Here is a 27993-nt window from a genome sequence, read left to right as displayed (position 1 = left end):
CGCTCCGGGCCGTAGGCCCACGCCGCTCCCACCTCCCGCTCGGACCAATCTACCCTGTAGGTCTTCGCCGCCCCGCCCAATACGCGTCCGCCCCCGGGCGCCTCCCAACAAGCGGCCTGTTGATTGGCTCTTCTTTGCCGTCCGCCGTGTTGCCTAGCAACCGGGTTTCGGGGACGCGTCTGACGGGCCTCCAGGCCTCTGGCTACCAAACCTCCGGGCTCTGTACCAGCTGCGCTCGCTTCCGGCACCATGTCGGTGCGGACGCTACCGCTGCTCTTCTTGAACCTGGGTGGGGAGATGCTTTACATCCTGGATCAGCGGCTGCGGGCCCAGAACATCCCGGGAGACAAGGCCCGAAAAGGTGAGAGGGACCAGGCCCGCACAGCCAGCCCCCGCCCCCGCTCTCGCAGCCAGAGCTCCCCAGCCAGACCCCTTTACAGACTGACCAACACCCCTGCACCCTGCTCTCTCGTAGCCAGGGACCTCTTTCACAACCCACAGCCCCATCCAGGCAGAGCCCCTCATGAGCAAAGTCCCCAAAAGATCGTTTCACCGCAGAGGGATTTAATACCCCCGTTGGATATTATTAGGGAACCGACCCCCTCCGCCATTTACTCATCCCCTTAAATTGGAGATGATTTCCCAATCTCTCTTGACAACCGGTCCCTCCCAAATGTGGGAGTCCCAGTGGCCCACCACCTGGTGACACGCTGCTAATCCGAGCATCCTCTTTCCTCCCAGGGAAGCTTCTGAGCCTCCATTCCTCTGTGTGGTATCCTCCTTCATAAACTGGAGGCCAGTCTTGCTAAGTTCAGAAGCTATTTCTCGAAAGGTGAGGTTCTGAAGTAACATAGATAAATAAGAAAATAGAAGACAAGTTGTAAATCTTTTCCCTTCACAATTGTTTGAAGAGAATGCAGTTGTGGAAGTAATGATATGAAAGCTTCTAAAGTGCAAAATGTGCCTCCCATGCACAGCACATCTAACCCCAGAGGAATGGCCACCCAGAACTCTCTGCCACCCTTTTTCTCTCCCTTTTTCCCCCTCTTCTCAACCAACAACTGTTTTCACCAAGTTTCCTGGATTAACTATGAAGGAGATATTATATTTCAAGGTAGAGGAAGAAAAGTTGGTATAAAAGTAACTGACATAGCCACTGGTTAAAACATTTATTCTCTCCAACAGTCTCTGTATGCTCCATTGATGTTAAACATACAAATTCAGATGTTAAGCATACATATTCGGATATTCACTACTGTATCTGTGCAATTGAGTCCAAGTCCATGCATAAAGAGATAAAAGAACTCCCTATAGCATGCCTCCTCCATTCATTCTGTACACTGCTGCCAGTGAGCTTTCTAAACTGCAAATCCGTCCATACCTCCTGCTACTTGAGACCCTTTGTCAGCTTTCCACTGCTGTCTGGATGGAGGCCAAGTCCTTGGCAGGACATTACAGGGCCCTTTCTGATCTGACCTCTGTCCACCTCTGCAGTCCCACCTTTCACCACTGACTGCCTACTACTGTGTATCTTAATACCAAACTGCTTGTAGGTCTCCATTTAAAGCATGTTCATTCGTGTTTCCATGCTAGTAATTCCCATTCTACCCCACACCTCCCATTTCCATGCTAGTTAGCCCCTTGCATCCTGCATTATTCAGCTTAAGAACCATCTCCTTCTTATCTCCGCATGGGAAAGGGCCTGCACATACTCCCATAGCACCCCAGTGTGTCCCTCTCCACCTTATCGCTGGCTACATTATACTGAAATGGTCTGTATATGTGTCTGTCTCCCCCATGTGATTGTCTTATTCATCTTTGTATTCCAGCACCTAGCATAATGCCTACAACAGAATAAATCAGTGCTCAGTAAATGTTTGTTGAACTGCTGTTTTGTATGACATTGCCATTTCTTCCTCAAGGGGGTTCTGTTTTCCTTGGCGCTATGTTATGTGATTTCATCTGGGCTATTGGCACTAGTGAGCTGACAGGTAGTTCTTGGACTGGTAGTCTGCATCTTGGAAGGCAGTGTAAATTAGCAATTAAGAGCATCTTCTCTGGAGTCATGCAGATATGGGTCCCAATTCCAGTTTTGCCATTTAACTAGTTGTGTGACCTTGGAGTGTAACCTCTATAAGCCTGTTTCTTTCTCCATAAAAGGGGAAAAATAATATGCACCTTTCAATGAAGTTGTAACAATCGAATGAGGTCATGTATTTAACACGTTTAACCCAATGAGTAGCAGGTGCAGTCTTTCAGGAGGCGGTCTGGGCAAGACCCTGTGAATACTAGGGGACTGGCTTCCTTTGTGTTCAGGAGCTGCAGTCCTTCTGGGTTTGCTAGATACAGCTTCAGGGAGGTTCAGCCACCTTTCGTAATTCACCTTCACACACTCATTCCTTCCACAGTTGGGTTGAGTGTCAGATGCCATGTGAGATGCCGGGTGGAGCCTGATGCAGCCCTTCTGCACATTCACTGGAGGTAGGGCTTTTGATCAGTCTGTCCAGTAAGTGATTCTATACCTGGGGGATATGTCTTCCTAATACAACAACAACAAACATTTTTTTTAATTTATTTATTTTATTTATTTAATTGTTTTGACTGCATTGGGGCTTCGTTGCTGCACACGGGCTTTCTCTAGTTGCGGCGAGCAGGGGCTACTCTTCATTGTGGTGCACGGGCTTCTCATTGCGGTGGCTTCTCCTTGCGGAGCACGGGCTCTAGGTGCGTGGGCTCAGTAGTTGTGGCACACGGGCTCAGTAGTTGTGGCTCGCGGGCTCTAGAGCGCAGGCTCAGTAGTTGTGGCACACAGGCTTAGTTGCTCCACGGCATGTGGGATCTTCCCGGACCAGGGCTCGAACTGGTGTGCCCTGCATTGGCAGGCAGATTCTTAACCACTGTGCCACCAGGGAAGCCCCAACAAACATTTATTAAGCACTTACCATGTACCATAGACGTCTCTGAACACCTTAATCCCCACAACTATCTTATCATATAGGTAATACTCCTGTCCCCATTTTACAGATGGAGAAAGTAGGCTAATTTGCCCAGGGTTACATAGCTGATAAGAGGAAGAGTAAAGGATTTGAACCCAGGTCATCAGACTCCAGAGCTCATACTCTTCACCCGTACCCTTAACTGCTGCCCTGTACTTCCATACCCGAGGGGACTGTGTCAGAACCTTTGTGGGGGGAGTGGGGTGGGGAGGGGACTGGAAGATTGGGAGGAGGCGGAGAGGTTTGAAAAAAAACCCAGTATAACCACTGATTTCATAAAAGAAATGACAGAAAGTAGCTGGTTGATGAGGACCTGCAGAAGACAGAGCGAGAAAGCAGGGCAGAGGGTGCGGGATTCAAAACATCGAGAAACACTCATCTCTTCCACCACTTAGAGTTGGTGTAGCTGCAGGAGCAGGGGCCTCTGTGACAAATGCCCCTGCACAGAGGCCTGTAAAACACCGGACATGGTAAACTAGTCCTCACTGAAGCTTTGAATGGAAATCGTATTTCTTCTAGATGTTTTCACTGCCTTATACAACTAATTGGTCTCCTGGAGGCCATCCTGCTCCCACGAGGCCAGTGCAGATCTTGCAGTTTTTCCCCACAGTGCAGCCTCTAGTTTAGCATTCAACAGAAAGGAAGTGCTCTCTCTGTGGGGCAACTTTTGAGTGTTGCATATTGAATGCGGTCCCATGTTTAAGTAATTGCGAGAATAATAAAAGCTGCCTTTGCCTCACTCCCACCCTCTTAAAGATACTCATAAGTAAGACCCTCTTACATTTTGTTTACATTCCTCAGTTGACAAGGGGAAACTGAGGCATGGGGCCATTAAGTGATTTTCCCAAGATGCGCAGATCACAGCGTAGTACTGAGCAACCAAATGCTGTGATGTTCTGTTTTTATTTTTCTAGTTCCAATTTAACAGGCAGCTCTGGATATCCTTGGGCCTACCTCCCACTCCAAATATAAGTAAAGTGGAATTGTCACAAACAAGTCATCTGGAGAAATAATAGAAAAACAGGGCGTCCTTTACCTTCCCCGGATCCTCAGGAGGAAGGGGGCCAGGAGCACACAGCACGACAGAGACCTCTGCTGGAGCTGATTGTCACTGCCCGCAGGAGTGCCTGGTAGCCCTGGGCATGTGTTCGCCAGCTCGGTTTTGTCAGCAGCAGGTAATCACTGTCCCTTAGTGTAGGTGAGCCCCTGGCAGCCCCTCTGTTCCCAAACACACCTTCAAGGGGGTTGCAGCTCTCTCTCTCTGAATTCCCACGAGCCTATCAGGCAAGACCGCCTGTAAAATAAATGCCACGAAATGATAGAAGATGCGGACATTATGCCAAAGAAGCCAGCATCTGCTTTAAGAAGGCCAGACTCTTGGTGCTGCTTCCCCAGTGTTTTCTCTCCTAAACCCTGTGACTCTTGTGGGAGAAAGATGATGAATTTTCCCAGAGGAGTCTGACATTGCAGTGGGAACCCTTTGCAGTTAGTTAGGACATGGCACTGGCTGTGCTTTCAGGCCAATCTCTTCGAAGCTGTTGGTATTGTGTACTGAAGGCACATATATGCTTTGCTTATAACCTCAGAAATCACCTCTCAAACAATCTAGTGCAAATGTTTCCAAACTACACCAAAATACAAAATGTTTTTGAAATGTGGATGTGTGTAGAATTCTGTTTATCTGTGGGTGGTTTTTCTAGACTGAAATCTCTCCCAAAAAATTAAGGAAAAAAAAATCACCATCCTTTATGGGTGGTGTCCAGAGTTCTGCAGTACAGAAAGCAGAATTAGGAGAGAAGCCAGCTAAGTGCCCGATGTGTCTGTTTCATCCCCACAACAACCCTACAAGGTAGGTGCAGCTATCATCCCCCTTTCACAGATGAAGAAACTGAGGTTAAACAAGCTGCCTGAAGTTATCAAGCTAGTAAGTGGTAGAGCCAGGTCTCAACCCATAAAGGGTCTTGATTCTCACAGATTTCTCTAGCCAAGTACATTTTTCCTTATTTGGTCTCTTCTTGGCATCTCCCTGACTACTTTTGTCCTCAGGAGCTTTCTGTACAGTGGTCCCATCGTATTTCCTCTTTTACATGGAAGTCATGCCTCTCTCTATAAAAAGTAAATCAGAAACAAATAGACTTTTTTCCCTATTAATTCACGTTTCAAGTTTTTTTAATTTGAGCGGTTCTGTCTGTACTCTAGAAAGCGAAATCTTACAGTAATAAGAAAATCTGGTTGTGAAGAAAGAAAATCCTTTCTCTCCCTGTTCTGGGGATTATTCTTCCTGGTGGAAGTTAGTGTTTTTAAAAGCCTTGTGTTGAATGATGTGTACTTTCAGAGTGTTAGAGGGGATGACTTCTTGAGCCTTTCAAGATAAACCCCAGGGTAGCTAGTCCTCCTGAGCTTCCTCTCCTCCTAAGCCACCCTCTGTAAGATACAGCCTCCCTAGGGCTTTTTTGGAACTTGTTATTTAACCATCATCCTTTTAAGAGTTTCAAATGGAAGGCAGAGCATTTGCATTAAACATTAATGCAAACGTGAAAAATAAAGTTTCATAAGCCAGGTAATTGGAATTGGTATTTTTAAAGCCTCATTGAAAATAACGTTCTTGCTTCATGAACTGGTGTTTTCTTTTTATATGCTTCATGTAGATGAATGGACAGAGGTGGACAGAAAACGAGGTATGCTATTTCGGGGCTGCATGTATTCAGTCTGCATCCACAGATTCACCCAGTCCTTCATCAGCGGGGCTTAAAGTGGGACCACTCTAAATATTTCCAAATAAAAGAATAGGTGTGAGTTTCTCTTTAGCTGAGACATCGGTTATACATTTGAATCTTTTACTTAAATACATACAGAGTGGAAGATGAAAACCAAGGAAACATTGGCCAAAGGACCATATTGCACCTGAGGTATTTGTCCCTTTTCATCAGTTCCAAGCTTTGCAAGGATAGCTGGAGCAGTAGCTATATTTCTGGGTAGGCTGTCCTATTTAGTCATCCTTAAAACAACTCTGTGATAGCATCGTGTAGCTTAAGAGCTGTTCTGCTTAGCACACGGAGATATCTGTTGAACAACCGAGAAAAATGGAAGCCTCTGGCTGCATGGCCGCCAGGATTGCGTGCGGAAGGCATGACACGCATGCACTATGGCCTTATCATGCCAAATCTTCAGTTTCCTCTTCACCTACAGCTAGCAGCAAACCTGAAAAAGTTGTCGATTCCTCAGAATAAAACCTTAGCCTTTCTCACCTTTAACTGTCACGAATATCTTCCATCATTTGACATCTGGGTATAGTTTATGCATGTCATAGCCAACGTCCTCGATATTTTAAGTGCTCTCCCCACACCAAGTATGCTGAGGAGATAATGTATACAATATTTAAGAGCACAAGCATTAAAATCAAACAACCCCATTCTAATTTCAAGCCCACCGTCCGCTGTGTGATCTTGGACTTTAACCTTTCTAAGGCTCAGTTTTCCCCCTTGACAGAATTGGATAATAATTCAGAGTTGTCCTGGGGTTTAAATGAGATAATGCATGGAAAGTTCTAAGCCCAGTACTTGGAACATAATAAGGCTTCAAAACATGCTAATCATCCTGAAGTAGTAGCTTCTCTGTTTTACCCTTGGTTCCAAGTTGTATGTTCCCATAAACAATAAAATTTACAGCAGAGGTAGTTGATAAAAACTCAGTTGCTTTCACCCAGAGAATTATTTCATCAGGCCAGGCTCGAAGAAAAGCCCAATCGAAGTGGTTGATACTCTTTTATAATATTTCACAACCATCTCTCACCACTTCTCTTGAGCAATTTTTGGCCCACCTCTTGACGCACGGCAGAACTTCAGGTGAGAAGTATGGATTTTGAAGACTCTTCGTGTAAGTAATTGAATCACTGGAATTTATCTTAACTTAAGCGTCCAAAAATAATAAGCAGAAACTGACTTCATAATCTGAACCCGGGATTAGAAGCCTGATATGTTAAGAACTCAGTTATTGACCCTTCCAGTGCACCTGTGAAAAACCACCCCACTCCCTGCCTTTAGTCTCCTGATGAAATCTGGCTGCTAGCACATTCCTGCCTCATGAAAGTACGCAGAGCTCATGAGAGTGCCAGAAACTAACACCAACACCAACTGACAGATCAGGTTAAAACTATTTCTCAGGTTTAACTTGAATACGGTGTGGGCTGCTACTCTTGGGCAAGGACAAAGTTTACTTCCCCTTTGTGCCCTGATGTTTATCTCAGTGTCTGGTACACAGCAGGCCTACCTCAACCAAGTGCCAGGTGAAGCACACTATGAGGTATAAGCATGTTAATTTGTGCCCCCAAGCTCTTTCCAAAGAATTAAGTGAAAGGTGGGCGCTCTGGGTGCCAGGGCCCAACCGTAAAACTGCCATTTCCTCTTGGGGGCATTTGTGTTCACTGCTCTGCCCACAGGGACAGGGCCTGTCGTACTCTCTTTCCAGCAGGAGAACTTTCTGGAAGTTCTCGTGCAAGGAGCCATGGTGATACATAGCTTATTCACTTCCCCGGGGGAAAGGCTTCATTTTGCTTTTTACTTTGCCAGAGTGGCTAACAATCACCTTGGGATTTTCTTTCTTTTCGAGCTGATTTATTTGAGTCTAAGCTATTTTCCTAGATTCTGCTAAAGGCTCAAAGACCCTAGGGACATATTTCAGCCCCTAGGTGAATGGGAGCTCTTTGTAAGCGTGAACATAATCAGAGCTGATGTGATTCTTTAACTTGAATTCTTCCTCTTTGGCACTCCTCCCTGGCCTACAGACACCTATGGAAAATACTTAAAATTCTCTCTTCTGAGGCTTTAATATGTGTCTTTCCATTTGTAGCTATTTCCTTGCAAATTCTACATGTTATATAGGCTGTGGTAAGAAAAATGTCAGAAAGCCCAATTTATTGCAGGTCCTTGCTTGGTTAGGTCAAAGGCAAAAGGCTGTGCTTGAGGCAAACCCAGAAGAGTTCATCTGTCTCTAGGGAGACAATGGAGAAATATTAGTGCACATGGAGGGTAAGTTGCCCTGGGTTGGAACTGTCCAGTGTGAGGGATGCCCTGTGTTGGTAATGGATCTGATTCTTCCTCACTAATGGGATGGAGTATAGAGTAAAATCCAAAGGTCAAGTGTGAGTTCAACACTTCTGGAAGGAGTCACAGTCAGTTCGTTCTTTTGTGTCTGGGTTGGGGGGAGTGGGGAGGGAGGTGTTTCCCTTCCCCCTCTCCCCTCTCTCTGTAGCCCTTCCATTTAAGATTTAAGTACGACTAGCCCTCAGCTCCCCGCTTCTCCCCGAAACTGCTCTTTGAGATACTTTAAAATGCTGGCCTGAGCCCTCAGTGTACGTCTATCAGTTACTTACAGGTTGAGAGGGTGCCCGAAATCATGACCTTGCCTTCACTCTCTAAGATACAAGGCCACAGCCAGTCACCTGGTGTGTCCTCTGTGTGGCAAGAGAAAGAGGCGTCTGTATCTTTCAGCAATAATCACCCACGTTTGATAATTGATTTTGTATAATTAAGTAACCAGTTTTCTTTCAAATTTTAATTACTACGAATATATAGTCTCAGCATCCATATACACTCACTTAATTAAGAATAATCTGTGTTCAGCCATACCTGTTCTTATTTCTTATACTAAAGGGTTTTCCTAGCCCTCAACTAATGTTATTTGAGCAGCGCAAAATATCTAAATGAATGAATGAATGAATGAAAAACTAGAATTATAGAAACATTGGTTTGCACACACCTTAGGACCTTTTATTCTCACTGCATGGACATTTTCCATCTGAACAACAGTATGAGACATATCACTACAGTATAATATCAATATTATAGATCATATATAGAAATTAAGGCATCCTAAAATGGTGTTTATCTGAAGTACACATCTTATAGAAACATTAGAAAAGTTTTAATCTCTAACCAGTGGGTAGACTTGTCTATTTTTGTAAACTGTTTTGCAAAAAAAAAAAAAAAAAAAATGAGTCAACTACCATTATAGGTCCCATTTTTATAAAATTTAATTTTAAGTAAAAATGTTATACACTTGCTAAACAAACAAACAAAACAGCATGATGCTGCTTCTCATTTTAAGGTAGAGCTCTAATCGAAAAGAATCTTTTTTAAAGATTCTAATAGGAATCTATTTTAAAGAAAGAAGAAACTTATCCCCTATCACCAAGTGAGATAATGTATGTAAAAGTGGTTTGTAACCTTTGAAGCACAGCATATTTGTACATTGTCACATGTATGTTTGCCCTGAGATGGTCTCATAAAGCACTCCTGACCCTGCTTTCTACTGGGACACCTGTGTGGTTTCTCCCCAGGGAGCAGATCTCACCAAACACATCCACATCCCCACTCTACATAGGCCCAGCTCCTCCATTCCATTCGTACACAGGGAGCATTTCCTGAGTAAAGCTTCCGCCAGTACCTTGCTAAGCTGCATCTTCTCTTGTCTCTACAGTTCTGAATGACATCATCTCAACCATGTTCAATCGAAAGTTTATGGAGGAATTGTTCAAACCCCAAGAGCTCTACTCCAAAAAGGCCCTGAGGACAGTGTACGACCGCCTGGCTCACGCCTCCATCATGAGACTAAACCAGGCCAGCATGGATAAGGTGAGCAGACAGCTGCCTCTGTGCCCTGGGCTGCATTTCTTGTGGATGATCACAGACTGGAGTCAAATGAGATGACGTACGCAGTGGCGCCTGGCAAAAGACAGGCACATGTAAACATGGGCTGTTCTTGAGTTTCAAGTTGGGAAGGACCTCAGAAGTCATCTGCACCAACCCCTGTGTTGTTTATTCCATTATGTCACCCAAAGAGTGTGCTGATTTGCATGTCCATGTTTAGGAACACCTTAACCCAATACAAGCACCCAACCCTAAAAGCTTTAATTCTGCTTCTTCCTTAACAAAGCTCAGCTCTGCAAACCAGGCATTTTTTTTTTAAAAGCAAATTCAAAACTGCTCAGTCTTTATTGGGTTGGCCAAAAAGTTCGTTTGGGTTTTTCCGTAAGATGTTACGGAAAAACCGAAACGAACTTTTTGGCCAACCCAATATTTATAATATATACATATCTGTTTCTTTGCAAAACCGATTTTTAGGGTACTCTGATTTTAAAAGGAATAATTCCAAATAAATAATGGCAGAGAATAGATAAATCTCCTGTTCATAAGAATTCCAAACACTCATATAGATACTCTGCCCTCAGGGATAGAGAGCATAACTCCCCACTGCTTGAATGTGGCTGCACTTGGTGACTTCCTTCCAAAGAAGACAGTATGGAAAGGAGGGGGAAAACAGCTAACTTCTCAGTGGAAAAACATGACAAATATTACCTCAACCAGGTGATAACATCAACAGTGATAAGCCATGTGGTGGTACCCTGATACGATGTGATAACGATAACACTTTGCCTCTGTGATCTTCCTCCCAAAAACCCACAACCCCAGGCTGATCATGAAAAAAACATCAGACAAATACCATTCAGGGGTAATGTTACAAAATACCTGACCAGTCGTCAAAGCTGTCAAGGCCACCAAAAACAAGGAAAGCCAGAGAAACTGTCACAGCCAAAAGGAGCCTAAGGAGACATGATGACTAAATATAATGTGCTATCCTGGAACAGAAATAAGACATTAGGGTAAACTAATACAATCTGAATAATACATGGACTTCAGTTAGTTTTTTAAATAATGATAATAATAATTCCTTTTCAAGTCCCTTCATTATGTGAATTTTTATAAATCACGAGGACTGACAGTGGGTGCCAGGTGTGCAAAAATCAACACTGTCTCATTGCTGGTACCTGGAAACCTCAGAGAGACAGACTGCCTTTAACTATGCCCTCTTACCTTCTGCCACTTACCTTTAGAAAGTTACTTTCTTTCCCTGAGCCTCCGTTTTCTCATCTATAAAATGGGGATAATAACAGCTACTTCATCTGTTAGTGGAAAGATTAAGTGAGAAACATAGATATAATGACACAAGAAGGCCTGGCACATAGATGTTCGATAAATGTTCGATATCTTCTCTTCTCTGCTTGTTCCTCTCCCTCTGCCTTTAAGAAAGTTTAGGTTTCCACTGAGAAAGGACACAGAACTTGGAATAAAAAAACCTGGGTTCAAGTCTTCTTTCTACCAATAGCTCTGAGATGCAATTGACTGAATAACTCTTTCACCTGAACTTTCATTTCTTCATCCTATACCTGTTTTTATCCTTTATTCCTAGCACAGTGCCCTGTACACAACAGGTACTTAATGTTTTTTGTTTTTTATAAATTTATTTATTTATTTATTTATTTGTTTATGGCTGCATTTGGTCTTCGTTGCTGCGTGCGGGCTTTCTCTAGATGCGGTGAGCGGGGGCTCCTCTTCGTTGCAGTGTGCAGGCTTCTCACTGCGGTGGCTTCTCTTGTTGCAGAGCATGGGCTCTAGGCACACAGGCTTCAGTAGTTGTGGCCCACGGTCTTAGCTGGTCCGCGGCATGTGGGATCTTCCTGGACCAGGGATCGAACCCATGTCCCCTGCATTGGCAGGTGGATTCTTAACCAGTGCACCACCAGGGGTGTCCCAGGTACTTAATGTTTGATGATGATGGTGGAGAGTCTTAAATCTACAGCTTTAGTATCAGACACACCTGCATGTGTGCACACACACACACACACACACCAGGCTGCTCCTGCTGTATGCCACTTTCTAAGCGAGATGTTTATCTGCATGTTGGAGAAAGGGGATCGTGTAGAGGGTTCTAGCACGTGCTTCAGGATCTGACCGTCTTTAGTTTCAAATCTCACCCTACTACTAAGTACCAGCTATGTGAAATTAGGCAAGCTTCTTCATTTTTAAACTTGGGATAATACGTACCTCATAGAGTTCTTGTGAAATTAAAGGGGATCAGTTGAGGCCATGCATATCCACGTGCTCGCACAGCACTCAGGTGGCTGTAGTTTAATTCCCAAGCCCACCTCAGGTGTGTCCATGCCTTCTCTCCCAAACTCCCCTGCCTCCATCGTAGCATCATGTATCTCGCAGGCACTAAGTTGGAAATGCTGTGGTCCTTTTGGACAGCCCTCTCAGATCGTCTCCCAAATCCAGTCAGGCAGGCACCATGTACTGACAGCTTTCCTCCGGAGTGTCACGTGCTCTTCTTTTCCCTTCCTTATCCATCCCCACCATCTTTATTCCAGGCCTTCCATCTGGGTCACTCCAACAAAATTTCTTTCACTCCTACAGTCAGTCGATGTTACTGCCACCCTCTTAGGAGCCAGGCACCAGCTAATCCTCCCCACTCCAGTCTCTCCCTTCTCTCGCATCTCCTCATGGCCAGAGTCACCAATCTCACTTAATCACTACTTTTATCACATCAGCACAGAGCATTTCAGTAGCCCCCTAATTCCTACCACATCTAGTCTAAATTATCTCGTCCATCTTTCTAAAACCTCTAACACTCCGACCTTGCCGTACCCACCTTCATTTCCCACCACCCCGAACACAAACCATCCCCTCCAGTCAGGCTGCTCTACCCTTTCTCCCAGGAAAAGAGCACGGCTATGGCTGCCTCCAGACCCTCACACATGCTGTTCCCCTCCACTAGAATGCCTTTCCCCTCCCTCAGCCAGCTGGAACCTTGCCTTGAGTCTGTAGCAGGCCCAGTTCTTCCACAAAGCCTATCGTGACCACTTTGGTCCTCACCAGTGTCTCACCTCTGATCTTCATGGGTGGTCATACCATACTTGGGGCTTGTTGATCTCTTACTAAGTTTCATTTTTCATCTCATACAGTCGTGGAACTTCATTCTTGCCACTTTCACATGTGTGTTCTCATTTACTCCTCTCAGCCGTTCTGCAATGTTGGGAAATTAGGGAGTATTTTTTTTTTAAGATTTATTTATTTATTTGGCTGTGTCGGGTCTTAGTCGCGGCATGTAGGATCTTCATTGCGGCACGCGGGCTTCTCTCTAGTTGTGGCACTCGGGCTCTAGAGCGCACGAGCTCAGCAGTTGCGGTGTGCAGGCTCCAGAGCGTGCGGGCTCAGTAGTTGCAGCACATGGGCTCTCTAGTTGTGACGCACGGGCTCCAGAGCGCACGGGCTCAGTAGTTGCGGCACACAGGCTCAGTAGTTGCAGCGCACGGGCTCTCTAGTTGTGATGTGTGGGCTCCAGAGCATGCAGGCTCAATAGTTGTGGCACACGGGCTCTCTAGTTGTGGCACATGGGCTCTAGAGTGCACAGACTCAGTAGATTTGGCATGCAGGCTTAGTTGCCCCGTGGCATGTGGGATCTTAGTTCCCCAACCAGGGATCAAACCCATGTCCCCTGCATTGGAAGGAGGATTCTTAATCACTGGACCACCAGGGGAGTCCCAGGAATATTTTTTACACATGAGAAAACTCAGGCTCAGAGAGGCGAAGAGACTTGGCCAGGGCCATCCAACAAGTCAGCAGCAAGGAGGGCTTGAATTTGGGTTTTCATTCTCCACGTCCAGCACCCTGTCCAGGGCCCCCCAGCTGCCCGTACTGTTTCATGTGTATTCCATCAACAATACATGTAAGCTGGCCAGAAATCCTGGTTTGCCCAGGAATATCCTGGTTTACTCCTTTTGTCCCAGCTTAATTATTACTATCACCCCCTTTTACTCTCAACAGTGTCTTGGTTTGAGTGATGACTAGATATGGTCACTGAGCTGCATGATAAGCCCAGAATTGGTTTCCGGTAAGTGCCGACTGAATCATTGTTTGAGGTTCTGATGTCTGCCTTTATGGTCCTATTTCTTTTATTCATGTATGGGTTGGCAGCTCTATGACCTGATGACAATGGCTTTCAAATATCAAGTATTGCTGTGTCCTCGTCCCAAGGATGTGTTGCTGGTCACTTTCAATCATTTGGATGCCATCAAGGGATTCATCCAAGACTCCCCAACCATCCTGCATCAAGTGGATGAGACTTTCCAGCAGCTGACTGAAGTAAGCGTATCGTCAGTTTATCACCTCTCAGCCCCAATACTCGTTCTCATTCCTCTGTTAAGAACAGGCAGATTCTATGACAAAGAGAACAGGGTGAGGAATGACAAAACCTGCCTCTCCCAGAAAACTCTCAAAATCTCCAGGTATCCGTTTTGGAAACACAAGAGACATTAGCATCTTATACCCTCTCACTGTTGCCTTCATAACTGGGGAAGCAATGATACAGAGCATAGCTGTTCTCTCCTAACTTTTCTGAAAGGGAGTTGGTGGTGGATGTCCTATAGAATCGCGGGGAACAGGGCAGGTAAAGTGCACCCCGCTCGGTGTGCCACCGTGGGGCTTGTCCCTCAGGCGAGGGTGCAGTGCTGGCCCTCTTGCCCCTCCTGCCCAGCAGCTGAGTCCTCTCCTTGCTCTCTGGCTCCCATCCCTGGGTACCCACCCACCCCTGCCTGTCTGCACCTTCCATCTCACTTCTGAAAGTGGAACGCCTCTATCTGCTTTGCCTCCGCAGACATATGGGGGTCTCTCTGCGGGGGAGTTCCAGCTGATCCGGCAGACGCTCCTCATCTTCTTCCAGGACCTGCACATCAGGGTGAGTGAGTGGGCGGCCCGGGGGCACCCTGCCGCTGCTGTCCTGGGGAGACAGGATGCAAGTGTTCAGGGCAGACAAGGCTGGGATCTGCCCAGTTAGCAATATCCTCGGTGTTTGGCTCCATGATGATAAATTTTCTCATAACAAATCTCAGCAGTTTTTCAATGGACCAAGGAAGACGGTGATGCCACCATTCCCTCCCAGTTACCTTGTGTGTTTCTTGAAAATATGGCTTCTTCCCTTGCTTTTCCAGGCCACCAGCCTGATCTCAATTCCAAAACCTTTTCTCAAGCCTTTATCATCTTGACTTCTCCAGTGTCTGAGCTGTCAGGAGGCTGCCCTCCTGCTCCCTGAAACTGTCGCCTTCCATGGAGTTTCCTGGCACCATACCGTCCTGGCCTTCCCTTACCTCTCCCATCTCTCTGCCTTTCACTCTTTCCTCCCCCTCCTCCTGTCTCCAAACCTTCCCCCTTCTGCCTCTACCCACCCCCTGCTCATGAGGAATCGCTTTCCTCCCCACTTTGGCTGCCGACTGACCCTTCCACTTATGACTCCTGCATCTAACCTCTACCCAACCCTTGCCCCAGCCCTGCCGTCCAGACCCACATCTCCACCTGCTTGCTGAGACACTCCCCCACGCCCACAACCTAACGTCTGCAGCTAAACTAGTCTCCACAATTCAAGTCCTGCCCAACTTCCCGGTTTCTTTTCAGGGCGCCACCATCCCTCGGCCACTCGGCTCAGAACCAGAGCGTCACACCTTTGATTTCCCTTCTCTGACCTTCTAATTGCTTCTAAGGCCCATCGAGTCTGCCTTTTCACTCTCCACACCCTCCTTTCCGTTCCTGTCGCCACCAGCCCGGCTCAGGCCTTCATACTTCTTGTTGGCTCTTGCCTCCCAGTGGACCCTGCCTCCTCCAGACAGCTCTACACCCTAACTTTGAAAAACACATTTCTGAGCTTCTGAATTTGGGGCCTGTCTCTCTTGCACAGGACTTTGTTCCTTCCCAGAATTTAACACACTGGTATGGGAGGGTGGGTGATACAGCAAAATGAGCCCAGGCTCTGGAGTCAGGCACTCCTGTGCTTGAATCCCACCTACAGCACAGCTCCGTGACCTTGGGCAAATTACTTCCCTGGCGCCTTAGTTTCGTCATCTGAAAAATGGAAATGACAGTTCCTAATTTAGGGTTTTTCAGGAGGATTAAGTGAACCATCACATGTAACATATATGTATTTGCTTGTATCTATATGTATACGCTATAGAATGCTTCTGGAAGGATGTACAGGAAACTGGTCACAGTGGTTGGCTCCTGGGAGTGGGGAACTGCATGGAGGATAGGGATACAAGAGGGACTGACTTTCCCTTGTGTACCCTTTGAACCTTTTTTCTTTTTTTTTTTTTGGCCATGCCACACGGCTTGTGGAATCTTAGTTTCCCGACCAGGGATCGATCCTGTGCCCCCTGCATTGGAAGCACAGAGTTCTAACCACTGGACCGCCCGGGAATTCCCACCCTTTGAACCTTTTAAATTTTGTACATGTGCATGTGTAACATATTCACAAAATAAAATTCAAACAAAAAAAGAAATAGAATATGCTTAGGACCTGATTGTTATTTCCCTCCTATGGACAGGGAAAGACAAATAGATTTCAACACTGAGGCCAATTTTATTTTTAACCCCTATGAATAATTTCATTTGCTATGGATGGAGCAATAATAACATCAATATAAATTAAGATCTCTAATAGTCATCAATTAAAATTAAAAATATGAAAGTACAAATAAGATTAAGTTTTGCATTGCTTTAAAATATTGAAAACTCTGCATCATATGGTTGTCAAGACTGCATATTTGGACATTATTTTATGGATTGTAGTAATATAAGCAACCATATTGATTTCTTAATTCTGGCAAGATAAAATTCATTATGATAAAAAGACTTTCCTAATAATAAGTCTATGACAAAATCATTAAAATATATTAAACCACAAAATATATTAAGCTTTAATTGCTAAATGGGCAGGCAGTGAAACATCAGAATGTTCATCAAGAGAAATAGGAATCACATATCCTGACATTACTCAGCCACCGATCTGTAACAGCTGGCTGCTTTTCCAAATCTGGTCTTTAATGGTATTTTTGCTCAGCTGCAATTTATGATTGCCTATACAGATTCTCTCCGTGTTCAAAACAATCTTCATGGATTTTAGATTTGTTAGCAAAACTAACTAAATCAAGAAAACACAGCTCTGAAAACTCCCTTGCTCATTGTTTAACCAAAGCAAATGCAAGACTCCTCATCCTAATGTCCAAAGCTTTCCGTGATATCACAAAACAACGTGAAGTGGCCTTAGTATGGTCAAGGCCTGACCTGTGCCCCAGGCTCCAGAGGCTGCACGAAGACTGATTCCATCTGGAGTCCTGAGCAGTTATGTACAACCATCTCAAGTCCCAACCCCCTTCAGCTCTCCAGAGCCCCTCCAGAGTTGCCTCCTAAAAGGTGGGCCCTCTTCCGAATGCTCCTTCCCACACGTGCGTCTTCTATCAGGGACTTTCTTCCTGTGCTCCCGCTGTTCCAGCTGTTGGAAAACATAACCTCCATCTTCGCCTCTTCACAGCATGGTCCTTACACCTCCACTCCATTATCCACTCCACTGGGAAATAGTTCATCCCTGGGAAACTAGTCAGTCTAACAAATATGTATTGAGTGCCTACTCTATACCGGGCAGTTTTCAGTCCTGAGATATAGAAGTGAACAAGGCAGAGGCCCTGCCCTGAGGAGGTTTCGTGCTAGTAGGGAGAGACAAGGAGGACACGTAAGTCGTGTTATGGCTCTGATAACCCTTAGGAAGGTGGCCATATACAGTAAAGTTATAGAAGGCAACTGGGACAGGATGTTGCCTTAGACCATCACTGTCCAACAGAGCTTCCTGTCGGTGATGGAAATATTCTGTGTCTGTGCTGTCCAATATGAGAGCCACTAGCCACATGTGGTTGTTGAGAACTTGAAATATGGCTAGTTCGACAGAGAAACTGAATTATTGATTTAATTTAAATAGTCATGCTTAACTGGTAGCTACCATACCGGACAGTACATCCTTAGACGATAGAGGCAAGGACAGCCTTTCTGAGGACAGATATTTCAGTTGAGAGTGTAATAACAAAGATCTCAGGGGAGAGCATCTAACCTGAAGGGACAGCTAGTTCAAACGCCATTAGGTAGGAAAAAGCATGATGTGCTCCTTGGACAGAGCGAAAGCCAGTGAGGATGGAGCATATCTAGGCAGGGGTGATATTTAAAATAAAGTTAACCACCTGTGCAGCATGGGCACTAACTAATCAGAAGAGATGCCAGTCATGAATAAACTGGTACCTACCTACCAGTTGACTTAGCTTTAGACCCTAGTAAAGGAGTTTATTCTAAGAGTAAAGCAAAGATCTGGAGCATCTTAAGGTGAGTGGCAACATGATTTGTGTCTGGAAGATGAATTAAATGGGACAAGGGTAGAGGTAGGATAGCAGTTACAAAATCTAGGTAAAAATGAAAGCACTTGGATTAGGTGCTAGCAGTGGAGACACATATGGAATATACCTTCAGGGCAGGGCCAGTAAGATTTACTAAGAGATTGGATGTGGGGAATGAGGGAAAGAAGAAGAAAGAAAAACTCCTAAGTGGCTTGTGCCATTTTCTGAGTGGGGGAAGGACTGAAGGGAAGTGTATTTGAGTAGAAAAAATAATCAATTCTATTTAAATTGGATTTGCTCTCCAAGTAGCAGAGTCAAGTAGGTAGTTGAATACCTAATCCTGGGGCTCAGAGGAGAGCGCCAAGCTGGAGACGTAAATGTGGGAATCCTCAGCATACAGCAGAGAGACGGTATGCGAAGTCTTCTGGCCACCTGAAGGAGGCCGGTCATTCTCCCTCATCCACAGGCAAGATGTGAGAAGCAGAGTCAGCATTCTGCCAGCTTCCCCCTCACCTTCCGATCATTATTTTCCTGCCCTCACAAACTTAGCCCTCCTCTTGTAAGGCCAGTCCAGCAACCATTACACCATCCAAAGCCCTGCACTCATCCCTCACTGCTGAAACCGACTGCCAAGTCACTCACCCACATTCACCAAGCATTTACGTCCCTGGCTCACTTCCTCCGGGCCACCTGACTCCTACCATCATCCTGTGGAATGTGGGTGCTCATGGAGATGTCTCATCCAGCACTCCAGCCCCACAGCTCCGTGACCTTCATCCCCTCTTTCCATGGGAAACGTGGCTCCTGCCTTCAGGACCTCATCAGAGAAGGGAAAGTGCACTAAGTACCTTATGTATGTTTGGTTCTGACCCAGAAGAGTGTGAAGAGAGAGGACACAACGTGGGCCATGGCCACCTCTACCCAAGAGCATCAGGGAGTCTTCATAGAGGATCCAATAGCTTTTAAAAGAAATAGGTTTTGGGGCCCTGGCGGTCCAATGGTTAGGACTCCATGCTTCCACTGCAGGGGGCCCGGGTTTGAACCCTGGTCGGGGAACTAAGATCCCACAAGCCATGTGGTGCAGCCAAAAAAAAGAAAGAAAGAAAGAAAAGAAATAGGTTTTCACCAGGACCATGGGAAAACAGGAGGAGGGTTTAAGAGGACACCATCTCAGTAAAGGCACAGGCATGTAACCACCTGGTGTAATTGGTGCAGGGGGCCAGAAGGCTGCAAGCAATCGAGTATGGCGAGAACACAGGGTTCAGGGAGGAACGTGGCTGCAGAGAGGAACAAGGGCCAACTGGACATTATCTGCCAGCAGAGAGCCAGTGAAGCAGGAGAGGGACATGGTCAGATAGGAGTTTAGAAGAGTCTCTCTAACAGCAAAGTGGAGGATGGATGAAACACAGATGAGAGCGGAGGCAGGGAGACCAGTGTGGAGGCTCTGCAGTGGCCAGGCTAGAGGTGATGAAGGTCTGCACTAGGGAGCAGGGTAGAGAGGAGGGGCCAGACACAGAAGTGATCACCAGGTGGGCAGGGCTTGGTGACTGAAGGGCCATGGGAAGGTGGTGGGCAGGGGACTCAGACTGCTGACTTGGTGACCTGATGGTGTCATTCACTGGGATCAAGTTAGGGAAGACAGCTTGAGCCCTGTTCTGAGCAGGGTGAATTGGAGGTGCATCCCATGGAACCCATAGGTGGACACGTTTAACAGGCAATGGGGTAGATGGGTCCGATGCCCAGGGAGGAAGACTGAGTGGAAGCTCCAGGTCTGGGAGCCATCAGCGCAGAGGTGAATACTGGCGTGTGGGTGTAGATGAGATCACCTCGGAATAAAGAGGGTGGAGTGAGAGGAACAGGGCACGGGAGAGTCACACCTACAGCTGAGGGCCAGCAGAGGGGCTGGGCAAGCAGGCAGACCCAAAAGTCCCATCCAGCCAAGGACAGATTCTCAGGTCAAACACACACTTGACTTAAATTTGTACATTTCAGATCTATGACATAGTCAACCCTGTTAGAATTAGCTAACAGAGAGTCCAATACCTACATATGGTCTCACTTCTGTCTCAAAATTTTCTTTCTCCATGCTTATATTCATATCCCTTGGTCACAGAATCTCAAGGTTAAAAATTTCTTAAAGCCAAACCCTCCAACCAACCCAGTGTGCACATTTTCCCCAAAACATGCCTTGTGCCTGCCCATCTCAGCTTCTGAAGTGTCTTCACACCCACCTTCCTCCTCCAGGCCCAGCTCCAAACCCGCAGTCGCACCTACCCACCCCCTCTGCCTGTGGTCATTCTCCTCAGTGGGCTCGTCTGCATATTCCATTCAGCATATCATGTTTTATAGTGTCGTCATTTTTCCATTCTATGCTGTGTCCTGTGCCCAATTAGACTGTGATACTGAGAATATTAGTTATCTCTTATTGAGCACTTCCTATGTGTCAGGCTCTGTGATAAGTGCTTTTTGTTCATTATCTGACATAGTGGTCAACTACCCCATTGAATAGGTTCTGTTTTTATCCCCAGTTTACCAAAGAGAAAGGTGGCGTAACTTACCAAAAACCCCAGAGCCAAGGAGAGGCCCAGCTGAGGTGTGAGCCTGGGCAGTCTAACATCGGCAGGCCAAACTGCCAGCATACAAATCCTTACCACTTGGCACTTTCACTGCCTTGCATGCAACAGATGCTTACTCTTGATGATATTACTAATGTAATCTTGTAGAATTTTAGAGTTTCAAGGGACCTTCAAATGTATCTCACTTGGGCTTCCCTGGTGGCGCAGTGGTTGAAAATCTGCCTGCCAATGCAGGAGACATGGGTTCGAGCCCTGGTCTGGGAAGATCCCACATGCCGCGGAGCAACTGGGCCCGTGAGCCACAACTACTGAGCCTGTGCGTCTGGAGCCTGTGCTCCGCAACGAGAGAGGCCGCGATAGTGAGAGGCCCGTGCACCGCGATGAAGAGTGGCCCCCGCTTGCCGCAACTAGAGAAAGCCCTCGCACAGAAACGAAGACCCAACACAGCCAAAAATAAATAATAAATAAATAATACATAAAAAATTTTTTTTAAAAAAGGGCCACAGTATGAAAAAAAAAAATGTATCTCACTTTACAGATGAGGAAGCTAAGCTCCAATAAAACTGATTTTTTTTTTTTTTTTGGTGGTGCTGCGCAGCTTGTGGGATCTTAGTTCCCCGACCAGGGACTGAACCCAGGCCACAGCAGTGAAAGCACCGAGTCCTAACCACTGGACAGCCAGGGAACTCCCCAATAAAATTGATTAACTGCTACAGTCTTGATGGGATTTAACCTGCCCAAGACCTGAATACAGAGCGCATGAAGGAAGGAGTAGAAGTAAGCATCATGTAGGGTTTTCAGGCACAGAGAAGACCTTCAGACTCTAATGCCAGCTTGGATCCACCAGTCCAGCACATAGCTGAGAGCTTGGAGTCAGAAACACAAGGGTTTGAATCCTCAGCCCTGCCCCTTATGAGCTGGCTGGCCTAGAGGAAGTGTCTTAACCTCTGAGCCACCAATTCCTCATCTGTAAAACGGAGATAATGAGGTTCTTATAGCTCAAGCCTCACAGCTGTATGGAAAGCTTGCAAGGAACCAAGGAATGGGTGTGGAATTTGGAGTCAACCTTGGCTTTGAATCCTGGTCCTGTCGCTTCCTGTTCTCTTTGGGCAAGTCATTTCCCTCTGTGAAACTCAGCCTCCTCCTTTAAGGCAGGGGTAGCACTACTCACCTGGAAGATTTGATGTGTGGCGCCAAAGAAGTTCCATGTAAAAACACTACACCTCTGCAGGTGTTAGTTACGGTGAGTTTTTCTCTCTTAGGTAGCATTCTTAAGCCGTTACACACTTTCCATCCTCAGAATGCATATGTCTATGGAAATAGACCAAGAAAAATGACAATAAGTATTTTTTTTCCAGGTGTCCATATTTCTAAAGGACAAAGTTCAGAATTCCAACGGTCGCTTTGTGTTGCCAGTGTCTGGGCCTCTTCCCTGGGGAACCAAAGTTCCCGGACTCATCAGGTGAATTCTCAACAGTAATTGTCAGACCAATGTTTGGGGTGCTGGGAAACCAGTATGTGGGCTACCACGCAGAGTGCAGCCCTGCTGGGGCCCCTCCTTTTCTTCAGTTAAGCACAGCAGTGAGGAGGTGAGGTTTAATCCCAGCTTGTCACCTCGCAAACACTTGAAGCAAACCACCCAGTTCTCCAGGATTTATCTCCTCATCTATTGAATGTTTACTGTGAGGATGAATAAGATAATACTGTAATGCTCCAAAGTGCTACACAGCACCCGGCACATAACATGTACTCAATAAATATTATTATTATTATTATTATTATTATTATATTACTATCATTACATCAACCAGCATCTTTATCTTGAAGCAGTGCATGAATTCCCTTTGGTCCCATAGTACCAAGAATAAAGAAGCCTCTGGGACTCTCCAAGCTTGGAGAACACGTCATCATGTCCTACTTTGTATTGTAGAACATTCAACAACAAAGGCGAAGAAGTGAGGAAGGCAGAATTCAAGCACGGCGGGAGCTATGTCGCTGCCCCCAAAGAAGGGTCTTTTGAACTCTATGGAGACCGAGTCCTGAAACTGGGAACTAATATGTAAGCAAATTCTTCCTTCCCCAAATGAATTCAAGTCCAACGGAGGTCCCTTCACTTAAAAAACCAGCTTGACTTCTGCTATGAAAAATCCCTGCTGACAATTGGAGGAATTTCCCCTTAGATACACGGCATGCAGAGCCCCGACGTTTCCAAAGGGCACCTCAGATTTCCCAACATAAGGTAACTTAGCAAGTTGGAAAGATAAATAACTTTAAATAGCCATGCAAGAGAACTAGCCAAAACCTTTGTTGCAGTGGCGATCCGACAGTGCCTGGCCTTCATGTACCTATCACGTTTTTTTCAGCGATACACATTACTTTGCCAGAGAAAAAATTTCCACACAGCTTCACAGATATTTTGTTTGGGGAAGAAGCAAAATTTGAGTGGCTGACACCCACTTAGTTGCATTCTGTATTCCCAGCACCTTTCTGGACACTTTTCAATGCCTCAAAATAAAAACTATGCACTAATTGAGTTAGAAGGAAGTCAGGGTAAAAGGCCTGGACAATGTTTTCGTGGTTTTCTGTTGCCACCAGGTACAGTGTGAACCGGCCCGTGGAAACCCATATGTCTGGGGCATCAGAGAACTTAGCTGCACAGACACAGGTGAGCTTCTGCCTCCCTTGTTTATCTTCATAGCTCATTTCTAGATACAAGAGTCTGGATGGGGAGAGGGAGGAATCTCTAGATTTCAGAGCTGGCCAACATTTCCCTCATTGTTTGCAATCTTCTCCATTCCGCCTTACCAGTACACAGGTTTTTTGGTTTTTAATTTTATTTATTTATTTATTTATTTTTGGCTGCATTGGGTCTTCATTGCTGTGCGTGGGCTTTCTCTAGTTGCAGCGAGTGGGGGCTATTCTTCATTGAGGCGCACGGGCTTCTCATTGCGGTGGCTTCTCTTGTTGTGGAGCACGGGCTCTAGGCACACGGGCTTCAGTAGTTGTGGCATGTGAGCTCAGTAGTTGCAGCTCGCGGGCTCTAAAGCGCAGGCTCGGTAGTTGTGGCGCACGGGCTTAGTTGCTCCGTGGCATGTGGGATCTTCCCGGACCAGGGCTCGAACCCATGTCCCCTGCATTGGCAGGCGGATTCTTAACCACTGTGCCACCAGGGAAGTCCACATCACACAGGTTTTTAATTACAGTTTCTCATGGAGACTTCCAGTGATCTGACTAATTAGGTAATTTTAAGCTTGGCTCCACCACCATAATTAAGCAGGAACCACACACCAGGACATGTGAAATAGCATCGTACCAGTGCTGCGAGGTCCGTGGTTGCTGAGTTTAGCACTTGTGTGTATTCTGATCCTTCAAACATCCCTTTTCAATGCTTCCCTGTGTAATGATGTGGAAGCTAAGTTCAAAATGGGGTTTTTGGTCCTCTGAATTCTGTTGTACAAATTTTCACTGAACTAGCTACCAGCTAGCTATAGGACAAATCATGGAATATTCAGTTATTCTGTAAACATTTACTGAACTACGTCTATGGGCTGGGTTCCCAGGACAGAGCTGGCTTAGATGTGGTCCCATCCCGAAGGGGCTTATAAAGACAGTGATGGAACAAATAACTACAACACGGCGGAAGACACTCGCTGAGCATTCTGAGTAAAGAGCTGTGTCAGAACGCATGTCCTGTCCAGGGGGGTGGGAGTGGGGGACAGGGAACAAGAAGGCTTTTCAGTGGAGATGACATTCAAGCGAGGCTGTAGAGTGAAGAAGATACTAAATAGCCCAGAGGGAGAAACAGGCATACAAACCCAGGTGACAGTATGAGCAAAGGCACCCAGAGGCATAGTGTTGGGGGAAGCAGGGAGGCAGCGTCTCTCCCACGCGGCTGGATCATAACACGATAGCAGCAGTGGCCAGAGAGTCTCCTGGGCAGGGACATGGGGCCTGACTCAAGAGGCACAGCAGGAGAAGGCTGGGGTACAGAGAGCCGCTCAGGAGGAGGGGGGAAGGCTGCAGTGGGACCAGGCCAGTGAGAGTGGGAGCCAAGGACGGAAGGGATTCGGTGGGGGACGGGGGGAGGGGTTGTTCACGGTCACCACCTGAGCGCAGAGTGGTCGCTCCCGTGGAATGAGTGCCCTTGGACCTGGAGCCTCCAGCCAGGCTACTTGTAAAGGCTGGGGGAACTAGATTGCCTGAAGGAGAAGCAACGGTTCTTCTCCTTCAAGGAGGAAGGTAGTTTGAGGAGAATGGGGATCCCTGGGGCCCTCCCCTCATCTTGAGAATCTCTGGTTTGTGCCTTGTTAGAGGCCCTCTGCTTCTGACACAGGTTATTTCTCTCTTGGTTAAGCCTGTTTTCTATGTTTCATTTGGACCGGTCCTTCCAGAAGTAATTTAAACTGTTACCGTTTTGTCTTGTTTTATAATACCACCCCGGGGCTCTGGGGTCTCAGCAGAACATGTGATCACCTTCATGTGGCTAAAAATCATGAAACTGTTCCTGCAGGAAAGCATTGCTCCAAACCCTCTTGCTAAAGAAGAGCTGAATCTCTTGGCCAGGCTGATAGGAGGCATGGAGATTAAGAAACCCAGTGGCCCTGAGCCAGGATTCCGGTTGAATCTCTTCACCACTGATGAAGAGGAAGAGTACGTTTTCAGCCTGTTTCTTTAGAGACCTATATAAAAACCCTAAGTGTGATAAGAACCGAAAAAGGACTGTTATAAACCAATGACACTTATAAACACAGATGTAAAGATCACAAATGAAATACCAGCAAACTCAATAACCTAGTTAAAGAAGAATCCACCAGTATTAAATAGCCTGAATTTTGTGGATTCATTCAAAAAAATAGTTCTAATGTTTCATTTGGCAAAGCACAACTCAATGAGAGAATTGGAAGTCAAGATAATCATGTTAACAAAAGACTGTTAAGAAACCAGAAGGAGGTCGGAGCATGATATCTTTGGGATCAGTCTCCCCCAGAACCAATAGTGGTGGCAATTCACTGAGACTGACACAGCACTTCACAGTTTACAGAGCACCTCTGCCTTCATTATCTCATGTGATGCTCCTCGCAACTAAATATTTGGGATGGGGGTTGCCTTCTATTCCCCTCTCCACTGAAGTGGCAGGTACTGTGGTACGTGTGGGGACCCACAGATGGAGTGGAAAACCTGGGACCTGTCCTCAGGCACTCCCAGTGTCGTAGGAGCATGAACACGTGCACAAGTCACTCGAGCGCCATGTCATAAACACTCCAGTGGAGGACACGGCGACTGCCTTTGTACCCGCGGATTGAAGGAGTTGGCAACTGAGCTGGGTCTTGGAGTTTGCCAAGCAGAGAAAGGGGGAAAACGTTCTTGGCAGTAGTATGTGCAAAGGCACAGAGACATAAAAGGACTTCTTGGAGTGTAGGGTGCACTGGTTGGGGACAGGGTAGAAAGTTGAATGGAAAGGGCAGAAGGTGAGGCAGAAAAAATAGGTTGCCAAATTATCAAGGGCCAGTTTGCCACACTAGCAGGGAGAAAACCCTAACCTTTGACCCATTTCTCTACCATCTTGTACAGACAGGCAGCGCTAACCAGGCCAGAAGAGTTATCCTATGAAGTTATCAACATCCAAGCTGCTCAGGTGTGTGCAGGGGATTACACAAGTCAAATCTTATTACCCTCCTCATCTTATAATAACACTGAACTTCAAAGGCCCTCCCTTCTCCTCTCTAATCGGCACGTAATGTAGTCCCTATTCTGACAAACAGGTGAGGAACTGAAATGCATCACAGTGGTGGGAAAATTAACTACCAACTGCACAAAGAGGCCATGGTGCCCACACATCCTCCTCATTCCCTTCCACCTCTCATTTCTCTCACAGGACCAGCAGACGAACGAAGAGCTGGCTCGGATCATGGGGGAGTTTGAGATCTTGGACCAGCCAAGGCGGAGTGCCAGCAAGGGCGATGATTTGCTTGCCATGATGGATGAGTTATAGCTGTGCTGACCAGGCACGCCCCTCCCCCTACAGAGAGGCTGCTTGATGAGGACCCCGGGGGATGCCCCAGGGAGCCAAACGATGCTGCTAGTTTTCTACTAAGTGAAGCCCTTCCTTACCTCTTGTTCCTGTTTATGTCCTAACGAACTGTGCGGGTCTCCCTCAGGGAGCACAGTCTCTGGAAGGCACACACATATTCATATTTTCAGCAAAATATATTCTGGCTTTTAAATTGGACCTTTCCCATGTTCTTGCTAGTTTTATGGCAATCAAAGCATCTGGAGCCACAGGTTCAAGCCTGAGAGTCAGTAAGAGGGCGCTCCTGTTGCCGTTTTCATTACAGCTTTGCTCAGGGGACCTACTGCTCACAGATGCCTGTGAATCATCACAAAACTTCAGCGCTTTCTGGGATGTATTCTGCCTTGTGAGTTTGACGTAAGTGGAAAAGGCAGTTGCCTCAAACAGTCGGGGCCCAGTTTATACAGCCCTCCTCTCCCTGGCACACTGGGAACTGTCACCTCAGAGGCAGAGGAAGCAAGGCCGTGACAGGGAATCCTCAGGCAGGCCCCGCGCAGAGCGTGTGGGTGTCTGTGGTTCTCCGCACATCTCTCTATCCATATGTAGTGTGGGCTTATCCCATATGGAAATGTGTACCAAGGAAACAGTTTGCTTTTTAAGAATGATACGTCCTCCTTACCCCCAGAGTCTTCCTCTGCCACTTAGTGTTCTTGCCTTCTAAAGACACCCAGCATGATGTGCCATGACATCTGTCTCCTCTGCTTCGCCATTAGTGGCCAAGCAGAGCCTTAAGTTGGATGTACGGGAGGTGCACATGGTGTACCACTTTCCCTTCCGTGCACCAGATGAGTGACTTCCCTTGGCAGGATGCCAAGTCTAATTGGGATCCATGAGAACTATCTCAGGCCAGGGCTGCCCAATTGGTTCAGGAAGGGGGGTCAGCCCTCCACCTCATAGTCATCCCGAATTGAGTAACTGGCGGGCCCAGGATCAGCCAATATCCAGAGGTCAAGGTACATTCAATTCCTTGGAAGCAATACCCAGAACGGCAGAGGGTAGGAGAGAAACTGAGCTGAGCTGATCATTGCCTGAGATTGAGCCAGCCACCAGGACCACTCAGGACCCTTGCACCCTAGCCAGAGTTGAGGCGAACATATTTCTGGAATGCAAGGGTGCCTGTCCTTTAGCTTACCCAAGGCATAGGGTTTGGATACAGAAGGGTAAATCACCCAGTAAAGTTGCTTCCTACCCATGAAAGTGACTCTTTCTTACCCACCAAAGCCCCCAAAAGGTCCGCTGAGGAGGAGAAGCACACCGTGCTGTGTAAACTGCTTCTTACAGGCTCACAAAGTGCCTTCTGTTTTAGTCTCT

The 27993-nt window shown here is 46.5% G+C and overlaps 1 protein-coding gene across 2 annotated transcripts; it reads left to right on the top strand.

The window, feature by feature from the left end:
* Positions 1-28: 28 nt before the first annotated feature.
* Positions 29-27973, top strand: OSCP1 (organic solute carrier partner 1). Of its 2 annotated transcripts, none has more exons than XM_036835938.1 (10): positions 29-361; positions 9474-9628; positions 13868-13975; positions 14487-14567; positions 21971-22074; positions 22543-22671; positions 23208-23277; positions 25123-25262; positions 26184-26247; positions 26488-27973. In XM_036835938.1, the coding sequence occupies exons 1-10, from the start codon at positions 250-252 to the stop codon at positions 26602-26604; spliced, it is 1080 nt and encodes a 359-aa protein (XP_036691833.1). In that variant the 5' UTR covers positions 29-249; the 3' UTR covers positions 26605-27973. The 2 variants fall into 2 exon arrangements, with proteins under 2 accessions (XP_036691833.1, XP_036691823.1); XM_036835928.1 differs by having other exon boundaries at positions 31-361; positions 13808-13975; positions 26488-27266.
* The last annotated feature ends 20 nt before the right edge of the window (positions 27974-27993 follow it).

The sequence above is a fragment of the Balaenoptera musculus genome, chromosome 1, assembly GCF_009873245.2.
Source record: "Balaenoptera musculus isolate JJ_BM4_2016_0621 chromosome 1, mBalMus1.pri.v3, whole genome shotgun sequence".
NCBI classification, from domain to species: domain Eukaryota; kingdom Metazoa; phylum Chordata; class Mammalia; order Artiodactyla; family Balaenopteridae; genus Balaenoptera; species Balaenoptera musculus.
Note: the sequence above shows the minus strand (reverse complement) of the source record. Positions and strands in the feature narration are given on the sequence as shown.